This window comes from Sus scrofa, chromosome 10 (assembly GCF_054392235.1).
Source record: "Sus scrofa isolate SSC_HxYL_T2T_F1_AM1 chromosome 10, Sscrofa_HxYL_maternal_Yorkshire_Landrace_v2.0, whole genome shotgun sequence".
NCBI classification, from domain to species: Eukaryota; Metazoa; Chordata; class Mammalia; order Artiodactyla; family Suidae; genus Sus; species Sus scrofa.
The window spans coordinates 80,526,405-80,549,536 of record NC_139392.1 but is presented as its reverse complement, the minus strand read 5'-3'; the positions used below and the strand labels follow the sequence as shown (position 1 = coordinate 80,549,536).

Sequence of the window (23,132 nt, the reverse complement as noted above, 5' to 3'; positions counted from 1 at the left end):
GTCAAGTTTGGGCAGTTTGGGCACATAGCCAAATAATTTACTAGTCAAATGGATACTTCAGATAAAAAGTATCGCAATGTGGAGCTCTCATTGTGGCTCAGCACTAACAAACCCGACTAGTATCCATGAGGACCCGTGTTCGAGCCCTGGCTACACTCGCTGGGTTAAGGCTCAGCATTACTGGCTGCTGCAGTGTAGGTGGCGGATGCAGCTCAGATCTGGCATTGCTGTGGCTGTGGCACAGGTCAGCACCTACAGCTCCGATTCGACCCCTAGCCCAGGAGCTTCCATATGCCACTGGTGCAGCCCTAAAAAAAATTAAAATTAAAAAAAATTGCAATGTCTTAACTCAGATTAATTTTACTAATTAAATTAACCATCCGACTACCAAAGCCATCCTTTGTCTCCCACAAAAATAAGAAATCAATTCTGCTCAAGACAAGAAAGAGAGATTACATTGCTTACGATCTTGGAGATCTGCGTTGCCATCTTGATGTCCGGTCTGTCAGGCTCCGCACTATACGTGTGGGTGTCCTGCACATCTTTTCTATAAGAAATCTGATCCAAGAGACAATTTGGATTGAAAAAAGAAAATGAGTAATTTCATACAGCTCCCAGACTTAATGTCCATAATGTTATTTATCCTTGCCATAATCCTCTCAGAAAGCCACTGACTATAAGATTTTTTTTAAATTTTTGTTATGTGCAATATTTATTTGGCTATATTCTCTTTTTACTATGCTGGTGCCTAACATTATTGCACACGAACTTAACTTACACAATATAAATAATATATAATCCCAAGACCGCAGCACAAAACCAATCCTACAGGATTTTCACAACCACCCTCATAAGCACGTCATTCTGTGTGTGTGTGTGTGTGTGTGTGTGCGCATATTCACATACAGAACATCAAGGGCGTTAGCTTGCCCATCACACAATCTTGACCCCCAAGAGGATACAGGATAAGCTCTAGCACACGAATACGGAAAATCATTTCCTTGGTTGAGAGTGCGTGAAACTCTAGAACGCTCCAGCTTTCACCCTCCCAACCACACTTTTCCCTTCCTTTTCTGACTGGACTCTTTAAATGTCCAGATCTGGGAGGCTTAATGATGGGTACTTTTATTCTAGTAAATATCATTGCAGTGACTTGACCCTCCAATAATAAAAGGGTTTACATTAGGGAATATTCATCCTTTGAATGCACATTAGCTAGAACCAAACCAAAGTGTGAAACAAAGAGAAAAAAGTATACACACATATTTTGCCAAATGTACTTCAGATGAGTGGTCATTTAGATTAACTTGTCTGACAAATGGGAGGAGAGGACAGAAGCCAACTCATATAATCCCCAATGGGAAACTTTGCACCAGTCTGTCTACTTCTTTATTTCCTGAGATCAGTCATGAGCTGAAGGAGTATTTACCTAAAATCTATTCACTCAGATGGAATCTATTTGGCAAATTCACTGGTGAGTGGGTAGTCAACTTGTCCATTACATTAGATTCTATTAAATTTATAACGCAAAAGAAGATGCAGTAAGTCATTTTTAAAAAAACATCTTCATTTTTTCAAGACATAAAAAAGGTAGAACAGGAGTTCCCATCATGGTGCAGCAAAAACAAATCCAACTAGTATCCATGAGGATGCGGGTTCAATCCCTGGCCTCGCTCAGTGGGTTCAGGATCCAGCGTTGCTGTGAGCTGTGGTGTAGGTTGCAGACATGGCTCAGATCCTGCTTTGCTGTGGCTGTGGTGTAGGCCAGCAGCTGCACCATGGATGGGAATTTCCACATGCTGCAGGTACCTCCCTAACAAGCAAAGAAAAAGGTAGAACACAGAAATGTACAACTGAACATCTATACCAAATGCACACTCAACTGCACTTGTACAAAACAAGTATTTCTAATGTCGCCTGCACACCTCTGCAATAGCATCACTTGTGGGATACTTACTAAAAATTTAGACTCCCAAGGCCCATCCTCAATGCTCTGTAACAAAATTTTGATAAATAGGGGCCAATAATCTGCACTGTAATGGATTCCCCAGTAGATCACTGTGAACCAGAGTTCTGGGCAATATCAACATATCTTGTTGTTTTCCTTTCAATCTCAAAACATTTAAAAAAAAAAGTACTATCTTAATTCTTTCAAAAATAATACCAAGTATATTTACCAAGAAACAATAATGCATTAGTACTTTGATATCCCTAATGCATATTATTTTATTTCATTTCAATGAAGCATGTACATACACTTCTATTTAAGATCTTGCCTTGCCCTCACCAGCAACTTTTTTTTTTTTTTCTTTTAAGGCTGCATCTGCAGCATATGGAAATTCCCAGGCTAGGGGTCAAATCGGAGCAGCAGCTGCTAACCTACACCACAGCCACAGCAATATGGGATCCTTAACCCACTGAACGAGGCCAGGGATCAAACCTGCATCTTCAGGGATATTCGAGGATACTAGTCAGGTTCTTAACCCGCTGAGCCACAACAGGAACTCCACCACCACCTATTTTTTTAAACTATGTTTATAATCATGAACCTGTCTGACAAGTGAACACAGCTTACGTGTAATTAGCATAATTTCAGCAGGAACATCTGTTTTCTTCACTACTTCTATTTTCATAGCCTTTATCTTAACAAGCAATTTCAGGTAGGTTTTGTGCACACAGGTAGCAAAATAAATGAAAATAAGCTGAAAACTGAGTTATTTTGTTGGGCGAGTTTTAAATCTTGAAGGGATTTAAAATAAGCCAATTTTGATTGGTTTCCAAAAGCAACACACTCATCTACAAATGATGGCCAATCAACCTCCGCCTGCACCGAGTTAAACACAAGCTGTGTAAACAAAAAACGGACTCTCAGGTGAAAACAAACCCAAATTATTACCCACCCACCAGACTACTGTTTCTGAGTTACTACATTCAGAAGAAAGCCATAGGGGGGAAATGTCTTTTTGTTTAGAAAAGAATGAGGGTAAAAACGGAAACCGTTACTTTTTGCAAAGAGCCGCAACCTCTGAGAAATCTCCGCCTGTACATGGGTTACCTAATTATATGCTGTTCAGCCTAATGACTGCGTGAAGAGAGGGGAGCCGCACAAAGGCGGCGGGAGCGGGCCTCTGAATAGGGCCCCTCCATCCATGTAAATTGCAAATTAGAGGCCGGCACATGTGACTCAAAACAAATATTAAGATTGACATGAGCTGCACATTCAAACAGGCGGACACCACGGAGGCACACCGGAGAGAGGCCTGGTCACTACAGACCTTCCAGAATATCAGGCTTGAGAATAGTCTTACACTGAGGGACCAGCCCCTGGTTTTCGAGCTCTGCAAGGATGTCTGAGCGCAGCTGGATGGCAACATGGTCCCCGGGGAAAGCGACTCACCTTCCCCACCTCACCTGGTACGTGGGGCCGAGGGAAGCGCGCCTGACGTGTCGCAAATGTCACGATGGATACGCATTTGCTCCCTTCGGCAGCCCTCTGACCGAGGAAGAATAAAAATGCTACGCAGCAGAAGAGAGGTTTTCAGCAGAAAGGCAAAGAATGTTTATATACATAAACATATTTAACACATATATGTGGCATGTATGTTATATATATAATATATATGTGAATGTTTATATATAAACATATATACCACGTATACGTATGTATTAAGTATTTTTCTATTTCCTGAAAAATCCAAACCCTCAACACTCACAGTTTTAGAACAGAAGGGCCCTCATTCTCCAGGCAGGCTTGGCTCGGTGAGACAGTGCTCTGCATAGAACTGTCTTGAATAAGAGGAAAGACAGAAATCCTGGAAATCAGCCACCCAGGACAGGTGCAAGCCTGAGGGTCAATGATTGATTTTACCACATTTTATTTAATGTTTTGGTCCCTACTGGGTCCTCAGAGTACAGGAGAGAATAAAAAAGAAAGTAGAGAGGGAAGAAATAAAACAGAGAAGGAGCCAAGAGAGAAAAAGGAAGAAGAGGAGGAGGAGGAGAAATAATAATTTTCATTTTAGGTCACTTATGATGTCCCAGGTACTATATTAAGGACTTAACATTCACTGCCTCACTCATGGGCTAGGGGTCGAGTTGGAGCAACACTGGATCCGAGCCGCATCGGCCAGATCCTTAACCCACCGAGCAAGGCCAAGGACTGAATCTGCATCCTCATGGAGACGTTGGTTCTTAACCTGCCGAGCCACTTGAGAACTCCTCACACTTTTCTTAAAAGTACGACTATAAGGATCTAGATCCCTTAAACCAAGTTCCCTTTAATACTCTTCTATTTCCACTTTTTTTCTTAATTTCAAACTAGTTATTCTACACTAGTGAACATTAGAATAATCCTAGTAAGCGCCACAAAGGAAACAAATGGAATTTTAATGGGCATTGCACTAAACCTACCAAACGAGTTAGGGGAAAATGATATCTCTCCAATATTTCAGATTGTTCCCAGGAAAAAAGGTATGTTTCCCCATTTCTTTAAATCTTTTATTAAAGGGAGTTCCTGCTGTGGCCGTGGAAACTAATCCCACTAGTATCCATGAGGACTCGGGTTCGATCCCTGACTGGGTTAAGGATCCGGCATTGCCATGAGCTGTGGTGTAGGCCGCAGAGGTGGCTCAGATCCCGCATTGCTGTGGCTGTGGCGTAGGCCGGCGGCTATAGCTGCAATTCAGCCCTAGCCTGGGAACATCCGCCGGTTCGGCCCTAAAAAGCAAGAAAAAAAATCTTTTATTATAGCTTTCAATGAAGTTTCAGCCTCATCTTCTATACATCCCGCACAGGGAAATATAATGATTATCATATTATTATCAAATTAATACATTTATCTTGTCTCTAAGGTATCTTGTCTCTAGGATTTATCTTTTCAGTAGTACACAACAGTATACAATATTTTCGCAAAGACTGTGCACCTAGAATTTTTACTTTACACGCCTGAATTCTTCCTCCTGCCTTGTTTTTCCCACTGAATTTCTTACCTTGTCCTTTTCCACATATCTGGATAATATCTCTAAATTATTCCTTCGTTCCTTTGTAGTGAACATGTGTTAATTCTTTCCAATTTGTTTAGCATTTTTTATTTGGAAATTGCCCCTCCCTCACTCCATGTGAGCGAGGGGCTACCAAATGCAGCCTTCCTTCCCAGCGACAGGAGGGGCCACGTGACTGGCTCTCCAATCAGGTACTCCAACCCTTTGGAAACCATGACTAAACAGAGGGCAGACCCACAACCGAGCAAGGCCAAAGTCACAGATGGATCTGAGGCTGGGGGAGAGAGAGCTGCTGTCCTTTCCTCTGGGATCAGTTGGTGTGAGGATGATTGAATTTTGGAAACACCAGCTGTCGTTCTGAGACCACCTAGACAGGGTCTGTCTGCAAATGAAGTCACACAAAAACAAGCTGAGCCAAGAGATGGGAGAGAAGGAGAGTTCTCATGACACTACGGAGCCTCTGGACCCAGTTACGCCTGAAGGGAGCTTGAATTTCCCAATTACGCAAACCAATACATTCTCAGTTTTCACTTGAGCTAATATGAGATGGATTCTAGAATCCACTGAATCTACAAACTCCAAATGCAGCCTCCATTTCATGTGCTTTTCTGCACTATCAAATCTGTTCTTTATTGCCTCCAATAAAGATTTTAATTCTATCATCTGAAACCAACAAAATATCATAGATCAAATGCAGTTAAATTTTTTAAATATTTTAATTCTATCAAAATCTGTCCTTGAATTTCATTTTTTGTTTGTTTGTTTTGTCTTTCTGCCTTTTCTAGGGCCGCTCCCGTGGCATATGGAGGTTCCCAGGCTAGGGGTCTAATCGCTGCTGTTGCTGCTGGCCTACGCCAGAGCCACAGCAACGCGTGATCCGAGCCGAGTCTGCAACCTACACCACAGCTCACGGCAAAGGCAACGCAGGATCCTTAACCCACTGAGCAAGGCCAGGGATCAAACCCGCAACCTCATGGTTCCTAGTTGGATTTGCTAACCACTGCGCCACGAGGGAACTCCTGTCCTTGAATTTCTTATGTCACCATGTTCACGTTCCTGCTCAGCTTGTATTTTCATCTCAGTTGACTCTGTCTTTTAATCACCGCTTGGTCTCGCCTTTTAATCTGTCTCTTTCGGGTTCATGAGGCCATGTCTTCTGTATGTTTCCTGCATCCATGCGGAGTTTCCCATGTGCCAGGCACTCTCCTAAACATCTTGCACACAGTCCTGTGTTACATCCTCACCTCACGCTTGTTGTGCTGGACTGTCTGTACTCGACTGGGCTCCGTCAGAGCTCCGTCCCGAGGCTGGAACAATTATGGAGAAGCCCTGTCCTTGTATCTTTCTCGGGTGGGCTTGGCTGATAAGAGCAACTCAGGTGTTGAAAATGGAAGTGAAATGGATGCCTTTATTCTCCGTGTACAGCCAGACACATTGGGCAAAGGATTCCCAGTGCCTTTGCAGCAAGCTTTTCATGTTCAGGCAACAGTGCTTCGAGATTCTTCCATTGGTCAGTTACTAAACTAGAGGACAGCGAAACCTTCACCATGATTGGTCCTTATAGTGAAATTCAGGTACTAGGAGATGTGGAGCCTGGGAGCTGAGGGATGGCAGCCATAGACAGACACCTGTGGGGTGCTGGGTGTGTGAACAGACAGACATAAAAGAAAGCAAATCCAATGGGCCCCAAACTCATTGCATCTCCTTTGCTGCTCTGGGGAAGGTTAGAGTGATTCTTGGTGAGAAGAAACTAGATAGGCTACATATCTTTTAAGTTTGTAGGACAGAAGTGAGAAGTGTAACATGTATTAAGTCATAATCTTGACTAAAGCTGATTACAGTTGTCATCCCCAAGACACTCTTTCGTCATAAACTCTTTCATCAGAGAAGCCTTCTAAGGGTCATCAAGTAGGCACATGGAATGAAAATTCTATCTGAGGAAGTCTTTTTCTCTGCCTGGGCATGCTGCATGTAAAAAAACTACTAAATCATTAAGTCATGAATATTATTTTTAAAAGAAAATATAAAGTTTTTAAATATAAGCAAAGGAGTTCCCGTTGTGGCGCAGTGGAAACAAATCCGACTGGGAACCATGAGGTTGCAGGTTCGATCCCTGGCCTGGCTCAGTAGGTTAAGGATCTGGCGTTGCCTTGAGCTGTGACGCAGGTCACAGACACTGCTCGGATTTGGTGTTGCTATGGCTGTGGCATAGGCTAGCAGCTGTAGCTCCGATGTGACCCCTAGCCCGGGAACCTCCACATGCCACAGGTGCAGCTCTAAAATGACAAAAAAAATTTTTTTTAAATGAAACAAAAAAATAAATATATATATGTAAATATAGGATCTGATATTCTTCAGAAAATATTTTTTTCAATTTTCTAAACTATGGAGTAAAACACAGAACTGTATCTAACATTTATCATCATTAGCAGCATTGTCCTTATGAATCAAAGCATTTTAGAGTTTTCTTATTCGCGATATAACGTTATCACCATCACAATCTTGTGAAGAAAGCAGACTAGGTATTAGTGACGCTTCTGCCTTAGAGATGAACGTACTGATGTACCTATTTTAATACTAAATTCTAAAAGCACTGTTATGAGAAGTCACATCAAGGAATCAGAGTCATAAACGTTTTTCCGGTATCATTTTACTGATTTATCCTTAAGCTTTTTCACCTTCTGATGGAAGAGATGTTTTGTCTACTGATAAGTTTTTTCATCAACGTTAAGAAAATACATACATCATTCTGGAAAAGAACATTAAGTCTCTGGTTTCCCCTCATGGATACTTGTTTCTAATACACATTGAATTGGTTACCAATATGGTGGCTGAGGAAAGTTTACCCCTCCAATTTCATGGCAAGTCTATACAGACCACATTATTTATAAAACTTACAATGGCAGTTTCAAATTAGTTTGACTTCATGAAGCATTGGATGGACTTCATGTCTCTGATAAGATTGATGAAAACTCATAATGTTCCTGGGGTTTTCATTTCAAGCCCATCTTTAGGGGAAAGTAACGGGATAGAATATCCCCAGTGCTTGTAATTACATTAGAAAAATTTGGCAGGGGTACCTCCCTTAAGATACCAAAAAAAAAAAAAAAAAACCCTTAGATTAGTTTTTAATCATTTTTTGATTACAGTATCAACAAGATAGGTAGTTAAATGGGTTCAGGTACCTTGTGAATATGCTCTTCTGACCTAAATGCTTCTTAATATAAATTTCATATTGATTTGGCATTTTTATAAATCTAACCTCATTTCATTGTTTTAAATTAACTATGATATCACCCTAAGCTATTAAATCACCCTTTAAAACTGGAGAAGGACCAAACAGAACTAACATTTTATGGACTGGCTCTTCTACAGAGCCCTTGACATATCATATCTCACTTAACATTTGCAAGAGTCCAGTGAGGCAGGTAACACTGCCGCAGTCTTACAGATGAAAACACTCCGAGATGGAGATACTTGTACCTTGCCCAAGGTCATACAGGGAACATGCGGCAAAGGAAGCATTTCAACCCTGGCCTGACTCCCAATTCCTTTTCTATCATATGTGATAATGGAGGATACTCGGAGAAGTTGTTTTCCTGCTTCGGGATCACTGAATGTGGGGGCGAAGGAGTACTCTCCCCCCAGAGCACTCTTCCCCTTGGAACCCCCAGTTCTTCAGAGGTGAACACTCAGACGGCCAGTCACAAAGAATCTTCCCCCCCAACCCTGGGTATCCACATCTCCAAAGGTAAGGCAGAATAAGGTTCCGAAAGAAAAATCACTCCATGTGTCCCAGGGATGAACATTCTAATAAAAAGCCTGATCAGGAATTACAAGCTTTGCACTGTAACTGTCCCAATTTCTCAATTCTCTAACAGATATCAGAAAGCTGACTTGATTTTGGTGGGAACATGAAAAGATAAGTGAAGATGCTGACAAGCACTGTTCCAGGTAAATCAGATGCACATGTGACAACACATTTCATCTTAAATTTAATTAGGTCCTTTATGGGCATAGCGCCAGGTGACACCCCACATTATGAAAAGGTAATTCTATTAGTTAAATTCTCTCCCAATGAATTCCATGGCACTGGAGTCTTGTGGGAGACGGGGTTTTGTCTTTCACGGAGGTGCCGTAGCCTCACCCACTGAGGCGGTGGGTTTCAAGACCCACGTTTAAATTTCATATCGTAGGGACGACAAATGTATTATTCCAAGTGACTTGACTCCAGGGGAATATCAGCTACTTCACAGGTAGAATACAGAGAGCATTCTCACGTTCAATCCGAGTAAACAGTGTTTAACACTTTCTAAATCCTATTATGTGTACAAACTTTGCATGTAAAGGTTGAGCCGAGCGGGCAGAGGAGTGTAAGTAAATACATCCTTCTCCCATAAGTACACAGTATTGAATGGAGGAGAAAGGGGCTTTATACTCTATTCCCTCAATCCCTCAATCAAAGACCTTTTAAAAGAAAAGGCAGAGTTAAAATAATAACCTCGGTTCTATGATAAGGGACTTCCGTATTTGAATTTCATTGAATTATATAGAGTTAGAAGGGGCCTCCTGAGGATCCGTGTAATGCCAGCCGCCTCCCCAGGCCACCAGGACCACTCGCTAACCCCCTAACCCACGGCGTCTACGAGAATTCCCAGTTTCTTCTGCTCCAAACAGTGGAAGCTCAGTGTCTCTGTTTTGCTTTCCTGGGGTGCACGGGATCCGTTGCTCTGAATTCTGATGATCGTCTCTTCGGCCCTCGCTTTTAAAAATTTCATTTAAAATCTTGCCCAAGAACCAGTGACCTTTAAGAGGGAGGCAGCAGGGGGTGAGAGAAAGAGTAGACTGGGGAGTTTGATTCTTCGCGTCGCGTTTTCTTCATCTACAAGATGGGAAGCAGGACATGGGTTCTGGGAGAACTGGAAATGATCAAAGGCTTGGCCCAGTTCCTCGAGCACGGCGGTGCTGGGTGAGTGGCAGTTATTATGATCACGGGAGTCACTGCGCAAGCAAAAGTTCTTATAAAGCGTCCTGTTAGAACGGCCTTGCTGGTAATTACAGACAGGTAGCTCCTTCATCTCTTATCAACCTTAAACCATCTTAGAAAAGCACTCTTGGCACCGGCATGTGTTTGTACATTTGGATTAAAATGTGAAAGCTCACTCCGTTTTTACTTAAGCCTTGACCTATTGCAATTTAATACCAGATAACTGTTGCCATCCTACAAAGGCGACACTGCGCAGCTGGGGCCCTGGCAGCAAAGCACCCATCACCAAGAGAACTAAGGAGGGGACAGAGCCTGTGTGAGACGACAACGATGTTTCAGGTACGTGTCAAAGTCAGGGAGTTTCTTGACCCAAGGCAGGCAAACACCTTATTTCAACCGATTCTAACCCATAAAGAACCTGACAAGCAGTTCCTCCTTCTAGAAAGTAAAGAATTCATGACAGGGAGACAAGGAAGCCTACACTGAAATTTCAGGAAGAAATTATTCTTCCAGACCCCTAAGAGAGTAGTGGGAACTAAGCAAATACAGGAAAGTTTTGATATACTTGCAACCTTATAACCAAAGAAGAAATGTGGTTCCTACAGGATTGTTTCCCCTCTCTCTTGGCTTCTGCTTCTAAGCCAGCCATGAGACAGCAACTGCTTTCCTGTTCCTCGTAGGTCTTAGGTGCTAACAATTTGGTCCCCCACGCCCATGCCCAAAGACACCACAGTGGGGGACAATCTTGCTCATGTTGGTGAATGATTCTCCCCTGGCCACTGATTTCAAAGGCCCTGTCTGCAGGTGCTTCTGCATTTCTAGGCTGGAAACCAGGAGAGCATCACCATCAAGTCAAGGAAGCTCTAGGACATGCCAGCAACCCACTTTGCCAGGTCTGCAAATGCCTGCCCTTTTAAAGGCACTCCACAAGCTTCCAGTGACCGCTGACAGAAAAATTCAGGTGTGCTTCTGACTGAACATTGAGAGAGAAAAGTAAAAGAAATTTTAAAGCCCTTTTTGAGTAGGAGCATTGCCCTGGTGTGCGTTAACTACGATTTTCCGGAAAGTCATGGGAATGGCTTCCTTACGTTACTCTGGTGCTTCGTGACCTCCAAGGCGTGTCTGACCTCAGGCGGCTCCTTCATGTGAGCATAATCTGAGAATCCTCTGGCAGCCTGGTGTTTCTGCTTATAGGCAATCTTAAGAAAAACACACATAACCGTTAGTTTCATGGGGAGGTGTGTGAAACTCTTACCTTTTATATTTCAGTGTTTTGCTAGGATTTTATATATTTGAACACCACCATCGAGGGTCAAATTTGCCTAAGCTGCCATAACAAGATAATATACATTTAATCTTCGTGCTTCTGTTTAGACTCCTAATTCCAACTCTTTGTCATTTGTTTCATAAGTCTTTGTCCACAGGCTGAAATCCCCACTCATATTCATCTCACTTAAATCTCAGCTACGGTTTTGGGAAATCTTCCACATCCAAGAGGTTTTAGGGTCGTACATGTTCAAGGTTTAAATCCTGGAAAAGCCAATAACAAAACTGGGGGAATGACTGGTTATTTAAAAGTGACCTGTTCATTTTTAATGGACTGTTATGATTTTAGGGAGGTCCAGCTATAAAATAATATAAATCTCATTAAAAGTCCTAATCTTTTAACAAGAAAATACAAGAAATGTCTCACATATGTCAAGCCTTGTTCTCTGTTAGGGAAATGAGCATCACATTAAATCTGTTCCATGCTGGGATGGAGAGAAGGCATCCATCCATTAGGAAGGAGGAGTAACCAAACTCAACAACAGAGTTACAAATTCAAGAAGATCCCTAAGACAGCAAATTATCCCCTGACTCTTAGCCTGTTCCTATATATCCTATTTCCTGCACGAAGTTTAATTACTTGGTTCAGTTTTTGTAGAATTACTTATTTTCTGTCTTTCCTTACTAGAATAGAACTGTCTCGTTCACTAAATATTCAGAACCCAGAAAAATGCCTCATATAAAGTAAACTGCAATAAATATTTGCTCAATAGGTGAACAAATAAATGAATGAGAATAAAATAGGAATAAATGAATGATTTTATATTAACATAAAATATATACTAAAGGCTTACGAATAAGATATTAAATGGAGTTGGAAATTCTTGACACAGAATAAAGGCCACTTGAAAAGAAAAGCGAGAATAGTGTTCACCAAGAACGAAACAAGCTCGAAATTTTAATGAAAGAACACAGTTAAACCCAAAGAAAACTTTTTACCGACATGAGCTCCTTAAGAGTTATGTTTATATCTTACACATCTTTTAATATCCTGTGCCAGTCACCATGAATGACACAGAACAGAAATGCAATAAATGTTCAGTGAATACATGAATAAGTGAGTTTATCAGACATTCTCATGAATTTAAACTCCTCGTAGGCTTTAATAAATAGACTCAACCACCCACTTCACTTAGATAATATGCCTTTGTAAGGGATTAAAGTGATAATTACGAAAGCAATTTTTAAAAATAAAATCATCTAATTCTGCCATAAAAAAGGAAAGCCAGCTAGTACAACTATCAGTGTTTAAATCCCTTCTCTGCCTCCCCCGCCGAGTTTTTCTTGACAACTTCCGCTGACAGAGAACTCCACCTGCGTAATCACAGTCTTTTTGAAAGTTCCGATATAAAGTTCCTGCTCTAAGGAAACCCAAATCTATCTCCCCAGAACTGCAACTGTTTGGCCATACAGGAAGTTGGCCTAGGTTATAAGACAGAACCCGAAAGTGGAAGCACAGCTGGCAGTGACCTCCGTTCCTCCAGGTCACCTGCACAGAGTAAGGCACTGAGCTCACACAGACTCTAAATGCTCTGCAAGGTACAAATTCCAACTTATCCACCTCTTTCATAAGGTGTCCATAATATTCCAGATACAACCTGACCCACCCTAACTGGAATTGTTCGGTTTCATCCAGGTTATCATCTCTCGTGGGCTGAAGGCTATTAAAGCATCCACCAATCACACCCTTTTCCTTTTGATGACTTATATCAGATTTCTGTTAGTGAAGGCCCCTGAGTCTTGTTTAGTCCTGCTCAGCCCTGTTCCAACATCTGGCTGATTCTGAGGCCTCACAAGGCAGCACTTCATGTTATTCCAGAGATAATGCATCTTGCTAGAGTCTATCCACTGATTTCATCCATCAGGATATCTAATTCTGATGAACATATCTTTATATTTTCACCCATTAATTAGGTTAAACAAGAAACCCATTAAGAACCTCCATTCAGGCTGAGAAAGTCCATTATCTCAGTTCCATTACAGTCGATATTATAACTTGGGAGCGGAGAGGAGTTTAATGCGGGCCAAGTCTCTTAAGCCAAGAAAAATCTTCCATGAGATTTGTTATAGGTAAATAGAATTAGCATATGCTGGTCTCTGTTTTGCTGGATGCCTGGTTTCTTCTGTATTTTTGACTATGGTACTTGTGACTGTATAAACATAACCAATGCAGCGGACCGTTTTGTGGGTTATCATAGAAGTGGCGAATCATCAGGCATAATTTTAAAAAGCACTCTTTCTTAAAAAGGCAATGTAATTCTCTACTTGCAGCATTAAAACAGTCATTTCATTTATAGCTGCTACTGAGCACCACTTTAGAATTAAGATTACACCAAACTGGAGGCGGCTGAACTTTAATTTATCATATTAACTTTCCTCCTTAAAACAGCTAATGAAAGATTATGTCAAGCTAATAAATTTTCTGATAAATTTGATTTCTTAGGATTTGTCATTATTGTGTGGCATTTCCCGAGGGTAATACTGTTTTCTTCGTATCTTGTAAATTAAGGTCACTATAGCACTGGAAGATACTTGCAAGAGTCTTATATAAATTATACATAGATATGTTTATGCCCATAAAATACATGTTTATCTTACATGTTTGATTTTATATGTTTATATCTCATATATGCACATATAAGATGTACATAATTTTCTGATTTACAGTACATTTCATAATTACTATATAAGTAAATGTACTTTTAATCCCATAACACAGACACCTCTGAAGCTCCTGAAAAGGACCTTGTGGCAACTATAGATAAAAACATAAGCTCTCGTCAATCTCAGTTCAGATGCCTGAGCAGCCTGTATCACTTGTGTGATAAGGGATTATTTAGCCTCTGTGTGAAACAGCCCTGGTGAGAAGGGTCTTACCCCTTCATGGCACAGCCCAACCATCTCCAGAAGCTTTCTTTGTGATCTTTGTTTATCCAATTTTTCACGGGGGATGGCTAACAAAATGGCCCCTAAAATGTCCACAACTGTCCATCTTTTTTTAAGGCATTTTCCACAAGGAAACCCAGCTAACTTCACTTTATCACTCTAGTTTGAATGTAAGCATTTGAGAATGTCAGGCAAATTGATTTTAAGATGATTTTGTTCCAATGTTGCTGTTCAAAAGTTTAGGAGACTTTTCATTAGAACTTTCAACATGATTAAATTTCAGAATTTGTCTCATACTCTCATTTAGGTTACCACAAATCTAGTACAATTTAGACACAGTAAAAGGTTAGTTCTTTAATCATCACAGACACTGTCAAATAGTTCTACTTTCTTGCCTGTCTGATTACCAGGTTAAGCTCTGAGAATTGCAATTTTAACAATAATAAAAATCCATACATGTAAATCTAAAGAAATATTATTACGATCACATAAGTCTTTGAAAGAGACAACTTCTCGGGAATCCAGATTTTTTCCTTTCTTTTTTTTTTTTTTTTTTTTTTTGTCTTTTTGCCATTTCTTGGGCCGCTCCTGCGGCACATGGAGGTTCCCAGGCTAGGGTCCAATCAGAGCTGCAGCCACCAGCCCACGCCAGAGCCACAGCAATGCAGGATCCGAGCCTCATCTGCAACCTACACCACAGCTCACGGCAACGCCAGATCGTCAACCCACTAAGCAAGGGCAGGGACCGAACCTGCAACCTCATGGTTCCTAGTCGGATTCGTCAACCACTGCGCCACGACGGGAACTCCCAGATTTTTCCTTTCTAACAAGTTCAATGACTCATTACAACACCAGGCAGTAATGCTCCTTGAGGGCATATATGTACCTTTCCTAGGGTGCATTTGCAAGTGATAGCCTATGCTGGGAAAAATGAGAGATTCCAAAATATACAAAATGGATTATTTTTCACTACGTATTCTTGGTTTTTTTGTTTGTTTGTTTGTTTTGTTTTTTTTAAAGGGCTGCACTCAAGGCATATGGAGGCTAGGGGTTGAATTGGAGCTGTAGCCACTGGCCTACACCACAGCCATGGCAACGCCAGATCTGAGCTGGCTGCTAGTCAGATTCATTTCCGCTGAGCCACGACGGGAACTCCAATGTTATATATTCTGTGTGCACGCATTTGTGTACTATAGATAGGCTTATGCCATAAAAATGTGAGAAAAGTTGTATGCTTTCAAAGCAATTGAGTATGTAAATATCTGAAAATGTTTTGTCCCTAAGTAGGTATAAAAATAAGGAAAGATTATTTCTTTTCTTTATTGCATAATTGTTGCTCTTTCTTCCTGTTATCACTGCATAAATGCTGTCAAATATCATGCTGTAATCATTTGCTTTATAAAGGAGTCCATAATATCGGCAAGTGGCTGAGTGACCAAATGTTGGCAGGAAAAAAGGGGGCACATTAGTCACGGTCAGCCATGCAGAACCCTGACATATATTTTTAGCCTCATGTTGCATAGCTGAGATTAGCTTACTGCCAAGCTGGGTACACAGTGGACATTCAAATTTGTGATAATGAAGTATTTATTTAAAGATGTTCTGCAAAGAATAACTATACCTGGTATTGTTCAAGTGTCATCTATTTTCAGACTATTTTAAAATGATCTAGGTATCCTCTACTTAAAAGTAAAAAGATTCTGGAGAGAGAAATAAACTTGTATAACAAGAAAAAGAAGGATGGGAGTTCCTGCTGTGGCCCAGCAGGCTAAGAACCCAACGAGTGTCTACGAGGATGCGGGTTTGATCCCTGCTCTTGCTCAGTAGGTTAGGGATCCGGTGTTGCCACAAACTGGAGTTCCTGTTGTGGCGCAGTGGAAATTAATCTGACTAGGAACCATGAGGTTGTGGGTTTGATCCCTGGCCTTGCTCAGTGGGTTAAAGATCCAGTGTTGCCATGAGCTGTGGTGTAAGTTGCAGACATGGCTCAGATCCTGCGTTGCTGTGGCTGTGGTGCAGTCTGGCAGCTGTAGCTCCGATTAGACCCCTAGCCTGGGAACCTCCATATGCCGCGGGTGAGGACCTAAAAAATATCAATAAATAAATCAATAAATAAAAATAAAAAAGAAAGAAAAAGAAGGGCGGAATTAGAAAGAGGCAGTTAAGAATATAGTTAAGAACCCAGACTGTGGAGCCAATCTATCCATGTTCATGTGGTGGCTCTGCCATTTATTGACTGTGTGACCTTGGACAAGTTACTTAACCTCTCTGTGCTTCAGTTTTCACATCTCCAAAATGAGGATATCTCATGGAGTTGTGAGGATTGAGTGATATAAATATATGTGAAATGCACACATATACCTGACACATAGTAAGAATTTCTATGTGTTTTACTATTCATATTAACCAAAAATGTTGCATAAAAATATAAATTGTGTAAAAGGAAGCATTATCTTAGAAAAGAAGTCAAAAAATTGAACAAAAATCTACCATTTTACAGTATTTACTGCATACTCCCTGTGTTCTACAGACTGTTCTAAGCACAGAGGTGGAGCAGAGAATAAGACAGATGAGTTGTCTGCTCTCTTAGGGATTAATAAAGTAACCAAAAAAAAAAAAAAATCAGACTGTGGAGTTCCCGTCATGGTGCAGTGGAAACAAATCCGACTGGGAACAGGAGGTTGCAGGTTCAATCTCTGGCCTCGCTCAGTGGGTTAAAGATCCAGTGTTGCTGTCAGCTGTAGTGTAGGTTGCAGACACGGCTCGAATTCTGCATTGCTGTGGCTGTGGTGCAGGCTGGCACCTGTAGCTCCAATTTGACCCCTAGCCTGGGAACCTCCATATGTTACGGGTGCAGACCTAAAAAATAAAAAAATAATTAAAAAAATTAAAAAATTAGATTGTGCCATAAAAAAAAAAAGCAATATGATGAATGAGAGGGAAAATATTCTATTTTGAAATTCTGTTTTAGGAAATAAAATAGGTTAAATGCATTAAGGAGTCCTTCTTTGCTGAGGCACTATAAAGGGAAAATTACTCCTAAACGGATTCAAGATGAGCTTACATGATGACAACTGCAATCGCCAAGATGGCCATTTCCCCCCGAGGGAGGCTCTTCTGGGTAGTCTGAGACAATCTAAGTGAAAAACACCGTCCACAGAAAAGAAATTCAGGAACTGCTGGTCCAACTGGTGGAGCACCGGTCTGTGGGACCTGAATTAACCATGAATTAACTAATACTTTATGAGATTTTAAATAAGCTACTGGAACATTCTCCACTTAGAGAGCACAAGTTATACTGAAGGCTAGTGTCATATTTGCGTGATGATAATCCAAGGGAACTGTCTGCGTAAGATTCCGATGCGCTCTGTTAGTAGCGGTGAGCGGGACTAGGAAAAACAGCCTCATGGAACTAACACCCTGACAGGTCCTCGCCACTACCTGTGATTCCACCAGTGACTGCTGAGAGCACATGCATCAGCCGCTTTCAACTTTTCACCTCTTATTTAATATCTAAGATAAACAACTTGTTTCTCTCTTTTTAAAATGCTAAACAATGTGTATCAGGTATATGTTTGTTCAAAAATGCTAAACAATATGTAGCAGGTATATGTTTGTTCTAAATAACTATGTAATAATTTAGGAGAACCACACCTCACTCTGTAGCTGGGTAACTTCTTTTGCAAAGACACTGTCAATTGTGGCGGGCATCTGCTTATAAAGAGAGTTGGAAAGGTCCCCCTTAATGGTGCCTTTGTATTTTGCCTAAGGGAAGAAAAAGAAAAGGACAAAACATTAATATTTCTTAGTGTTTTTTACTGTGAGTATGGAAAGAGAATTTAAAAATACTTCCTTCAGAAACAGAATTCATTAAAAAAATAGGAAAACCATTTTAATCACCGATACTGAACCTGATGAACATATGTGAGGGAAAAACAAATCCAATTTACCACGGCAAAACTTTTAAATGAGACATGAAAGAAAATAATGACTGGGCAAGTGCGGTGGTTGGAGGATGGGGGAAATGGGTAAAGGGAGTTAAGAGGTATGAATTTCCAGTCATAAAATAAATACACAGGGGCCATAACATCCTGCGTGGTGACTATAGTTAATAATACTGTACTGCATAAAAGTTGCCAAGAGAATAAATTTTTTTTTTTTTTTTTTTTGTCTTTTTAGGGCTGCACACACAGCATATGGCGGTTCCCAGGCTAGAGGTCAAATCAGAGCTGTAGCTGCCAGCCTACATTGCAGCCACAGCAACTCAGGATCCAAGGCACATCTGTGACCTACACATCCATGACCCACAGCTCAGGGCAATGCCGAATCCTTAACCCACTGAGCAAGGCCAGGGATGGAACCCGCATCCTCATGGATACTAGTCAGGTTCGTCATTGCTGAGCCATGATGGGAACTCCGAGTAAATCTTAAAGTCATCATCATAAGGAAATACATAAACAAATAAAATGTGTGCGTTTGGTGACAGACGGTAATTAGACTTAGGTGATCATTTCAAAGTGCACACAAATATCAAATCATGTACATTGTACACTTGAAATAATATAGTATGTTATAATACACCTCAAATTAAAATTGTAATTAAATAAACTTGGTAAAAAAAAAAGATGACTGTTTTTTTATTTAAACTCATAAACATTTCCAAAAGTAAATCTACTTGCATGTATTTTCATGTTTGATCAGCAAAGAAAAATAAAAGAACAATGAGATGTTTGAGCCGTTGGAGAAAACACAAATCCTTAGAATTTACAGTCTGGAAAGTGAATGCAAAGGACAGCATTCCTTTATTCAAGTCTTCTTAGAGCCCTCCACCACGGTGCTCGGGTGTGGGGGGTGCTTTTCTGCTGATTTTGCACCTTGCCACATCCAATCTGCACTGCCACTACGTGACCTCAATCATTTCTCATAAAGAGAAACACTCATTCACTATTCCTCTTAGGAAGGTTAGGTTCAAAAGAACATAACTGGTGGCCCTCTTTTTGTCATTGTTGTTCAGCATTTGACTCCTTCAGGAAAAAAAAAATTAATAATTAAGACACCAGGTATTTCTCTGCAAGGAGAAATAACAACGAACACAAATAAACAAATCCGTGGTTTTCCCCCCTCTGTCAACAAGGCCCTGCTATTACTCCCACCTGGAGCTAGATTTGATTGTTGATTTATGGAGCATATAGCCTGTGTAAGCCTTGCGCTCCCATGACTCTCTGGATTTGGGTACTTGAATGGAAATATACTGATTTTCCTCAAAATGTTTTCATGTTGGCAGAAATAATTCCGAGAATATCATGTTAATCTTTTTTCCAACTTATGAAACACTAGAGGTCAGTCATTAACAACAGTATTTAATCATCTGCTTTTTAAGTTTATCGCTTCGAAGTGATCCACTCACAGACTCCAGCAACACCTCATTACAGAAATCACTGTCAACACTGCGCTTTATAATACAGCGTAAGGTGCGATTCTAACTGCTTTCAGAAAGAGACTATGTGAGTTTTCAGCTGGAAGATGACTGTGGTGCATTTCCCCCTCTGTGGTTTCATAACAGGTATCTCTGCTGAACTGATCCTACTCAGAAAACAGTTCAAATGGATGTAAAGTTGCCAAAAATGCCACATTTTATGCAATCCGCTGGTAAGTCCTATTATTCTCAAAACGATATTGAGTCATTTATATCTAACAAATTGTCTGTTAAGAAATAAAATAACGGGACTTCTATTTTGCCAGCACGTCATACTTATTGAATAAAAATATCCCTTTTTCATAGTAATTTTATGTAAATAAGAAAGGGTAAAAGTCAAAATAGACAAAAATAGTAAAATATATCAACTGCAGATAATAAAATATATCAGTTTACATGAGTTGATTGACAATGCAGAGAATTATGTGATTATACAGATATCAACAACAGACAGTGGTGTCATCAAAAATATTATTCTCTAACTTTACTGCACAGACTTTTAGCTACATAACTGGAAAAAGAAAATGCAAGTCATTTTGCAAGTTTTGATACCTTACCTCAGAAATAAAAGCACCAATATGTTTGACGTGGTTTAGCATAGGTGTGTCAGTCACAAAGGTACACTTGCCCTTAGACTTTCTATGCTCTTCTTTATAGTGGATCTAAAAGAGAATAATTTACATAAGTAGAGAAAAACAATTGCAATGCTTCTTTTTTGAACAGAAGAATTAACTTGAGAAAGTCTGTTTTGTGAAATAAATACTCACAAGTATAATTATGCTCAAAATAAGCTAAATCAAGGCATTCCCATCGTGGCTCAGTGGAAACGAATCTGACTAGCATCCATGAGGATGCAGGTTTGATCCCTGCCCTCACTCAGTGGGTTAAGGATCTGGTGTTGCCATGAGCTGCAGTATAGGCCAGTGGTTACAGCTCTGGATTGGACCCTTAGCCTGGGAACCTCCATATGCCTCAGGTGCAACCCTAAAAAGACCAAAAAAAAAAAAAAGGTAAGCTAAATCAAACAAAATGATCTCCAGCAAGGTGATGAGGCATAGTAAGGAAAGGCTTTTCTTTAGATAAGCAGGGTCCAGTTACGGTCAAGGATCACGTGTGCTCAACCCACTGTGACTATGAGTCCTGCCTGCCCAGCATGCTCAGCATAATTATTAAACATTCCCCATTTCACTTGTACAATTGTCCTAGCTCATTGATACTTTCAAGCCACAGACTTTAACAGGTTGAGCCTATATCAAAGAGAAAAATAACTGCCTATGTTTCTAAACAAGAAACCAATTAAGAGGCAGAAATTAAACAGAGATTACTATGAGCATCATGATTTATACACGCCGGATTAGAGGAAGGGGCTTAAATTGTGGCCACAATGGGCTTCCTGTTACTAATTAATTACACTCAAATCAAACATACCCAATTTATGAGCATCTCTAGGCCTCCCCAACTTCCTCCCCTGCCCCAAGAGTAGAATCAGCCCAGCAAGCCTGCCTCCTGGTGGAGATAACTGCAGAATGCTCCCCGTTGGTGGGCAGACAGGGGAGCAAGACAAAGCCCAAGGAGACTTAGCTGGGCAATGCTCATGTCTTCTCTGGAACTCCCTAGTGAAAGGAGACCCTTCTTCTCCCCGGGAGAGGCCAGAATTACTCTGGGGGAAGTATGGACGCACAAGCCCAAAAAGAAGTCAGGAACTATGGAGAAGGACCTAAAATGTAATCCCACTGTCACACTGATGGCCATCCAGTCTGAAAACGGGCAGGCAAAACTGGTTGAGAGGATGAAGGTAATTTGCTAAAGTTATATCACCCTGTAATAAAGTCATGTTTATCTACCCAAGACTGTAAATACTTAGGCTGAAAAAAAAAAAAAAAGTCCTAGTTCAGATGATTAATTACACCGCCTTCCCTAATTACAGTTTAAAAGCGAAGTTTAATTGTATGTACTACCTGGTTCTTATAGGACATGACTAATATTGATGTTACACTCTAACAAGACGTAGAGATTTTACCATAATCCAAACCTGGTTGGAGAGGCAGTTTTTGACCTGAGGTACAACCAGATAGGAACGTACTAAGTAACGTTATTTTAAAACGCCGTATTTCACGGCTGTGACTCATAGATATTAGATGCTGACCACATTAAAACGTTTGCTTTATTCATGAAATCAACATTAGAACATATTTATCTTATCTGAGCACTAAATTGCTTTTTCTTCTTCTCAGAGATTAGCCATAATTTTAGGTCTCTGCAAATCACCGTCCTCAGTCACTAGTAATTAAACCGTTAATGGCAGTATGATAAATAGGCTATTTTGATCATAAGGAGAAAGAAAAAGTATCTCTGTTATATAATTAAGTGTGAGAGAAAATAACCTATCATTAGGCTTAAGTTTGGCTCATTATTTTTATCTTTTGGCACCATCTCTCCTCTCTCCCATTCACATTCTTCGCTGCAGTGGAATGTGGGGCGGCCAGCACCCTCCTGATAAGCTCTGACCTGAGCAAATGTTCAGGACAGGAGCTCTGGATAAGGGTGAAGTATTTACTTCCTTCGCTATGCCAGCAAACAGTTCTGTCTTAAGTGAGCTCTCCATTCCTGTCTTTGGTCTTTATTTAAAAGATACACACGTACAGTAGGACCTAATAGCTTATGTAAAAGAAAAAAAAAATACACACACACATTTTTTGCTTATTGACATGCTGTGTTTCTAATAGATTTTACAATAGGAGTGAGCAAGTTTCCAATGCATTTACACTGACAATAAGCAAATTATTACATAAGGCACACCACATATTCGTAGCCTCCCTATGCCAGGAGAACAGGAAAGGAGAGAGCAAAGGGAACGACACTGATGTCTGACACAACAGCTTAGGTAAAAGAGAAGTCTCTGAGTAGACAGTCAATTCCTAATACAACCACGGCCCCATCTATCGGCTGGACTGCCTATCCAACCCCTTTCTTTCCGAATAACAGAGCCCACATGCACTGATGAGTAGCTACACCCCTACCCCAGCCCCAGAGGACAAACTGCTCTGAACCAGGCCTGGTTTTCTCATGACCCTTGGCCAGTGACTGGCCGGGGAGGACCGGTGCTGAGCTCTGGCCAGGAGACATCCTTGGAAGTCTTCCCAGCAGTATTACTGCTGCGACTGTATGAAGGTGGACATCTGCTGACACAGCCCTTGGACATTTGGCCCTCCCACCTTCTGTCTTCCCCAATCACAGGGATACGGCAGCAATGACACCATCATAAGACAATAAGCCACCGCACTAATGATGGCAGAGCAGAAGGAAAGGCGCCTGACAGACTGATAGCATCCACTGCACCAAGACTGAAGCCCCCACCTCCAGGATTTATAGGTGAGAAAAATAAACACCTATTTGTGAAGCCTCCGTGCTAGGACTTTCCTGTGACGTGCGCCCATCTGCACTCATAACCAAGACA

At 40.8% G+C, this 23,132-nt stretch overlaps 1 protein-coding gene across 27 annotated transcripts in view; it reads right to left on the bottom strand.

The window, feature by feature from the left end:
* Positions 1–23,132, bottom strand: part of NEBL (nebulette) — a 355,791-nt gene that overhangs the window by 88,363 nt on the left and 244,296 nt on the right. For 16 of the 27 annotated variants that reach the window (XR_014818008.1, XM_084980375.1, XM_021064957.2 and 13 more), the window contains 4 exons: positions 20,233–20,337; positions 17,854–17,964; positions 11,076–11,186; positions 457–558 (listed from right to left, as the gene is read on the bottom strand). The exons of 1 other annotated variant lie outside the window; for it this stretch is intronic. Coding sequence is in view for 21 of the 26 variants with exons in the window: in XM_084980375.1 (XP_084836501.1) it covers positions 457–558; positions 11,076–11,186; positions 17,854–17,964; positions 20,233–20,337 (429 nt within the window). In the remaining 5 variants the exon portion in view is untranslated. The remainder of the gene's footprint in view (positions 1–456; positions 559–11,075; positions 11,187–17,853; positions 17,965–20,232; positions 20,338–23,132) is intronic. 10 more of the 27 variants (XR_014818007.1, XM_021064950.2, XM_084980383.1 and 7 more) reach the window with 1 other exon arrangement.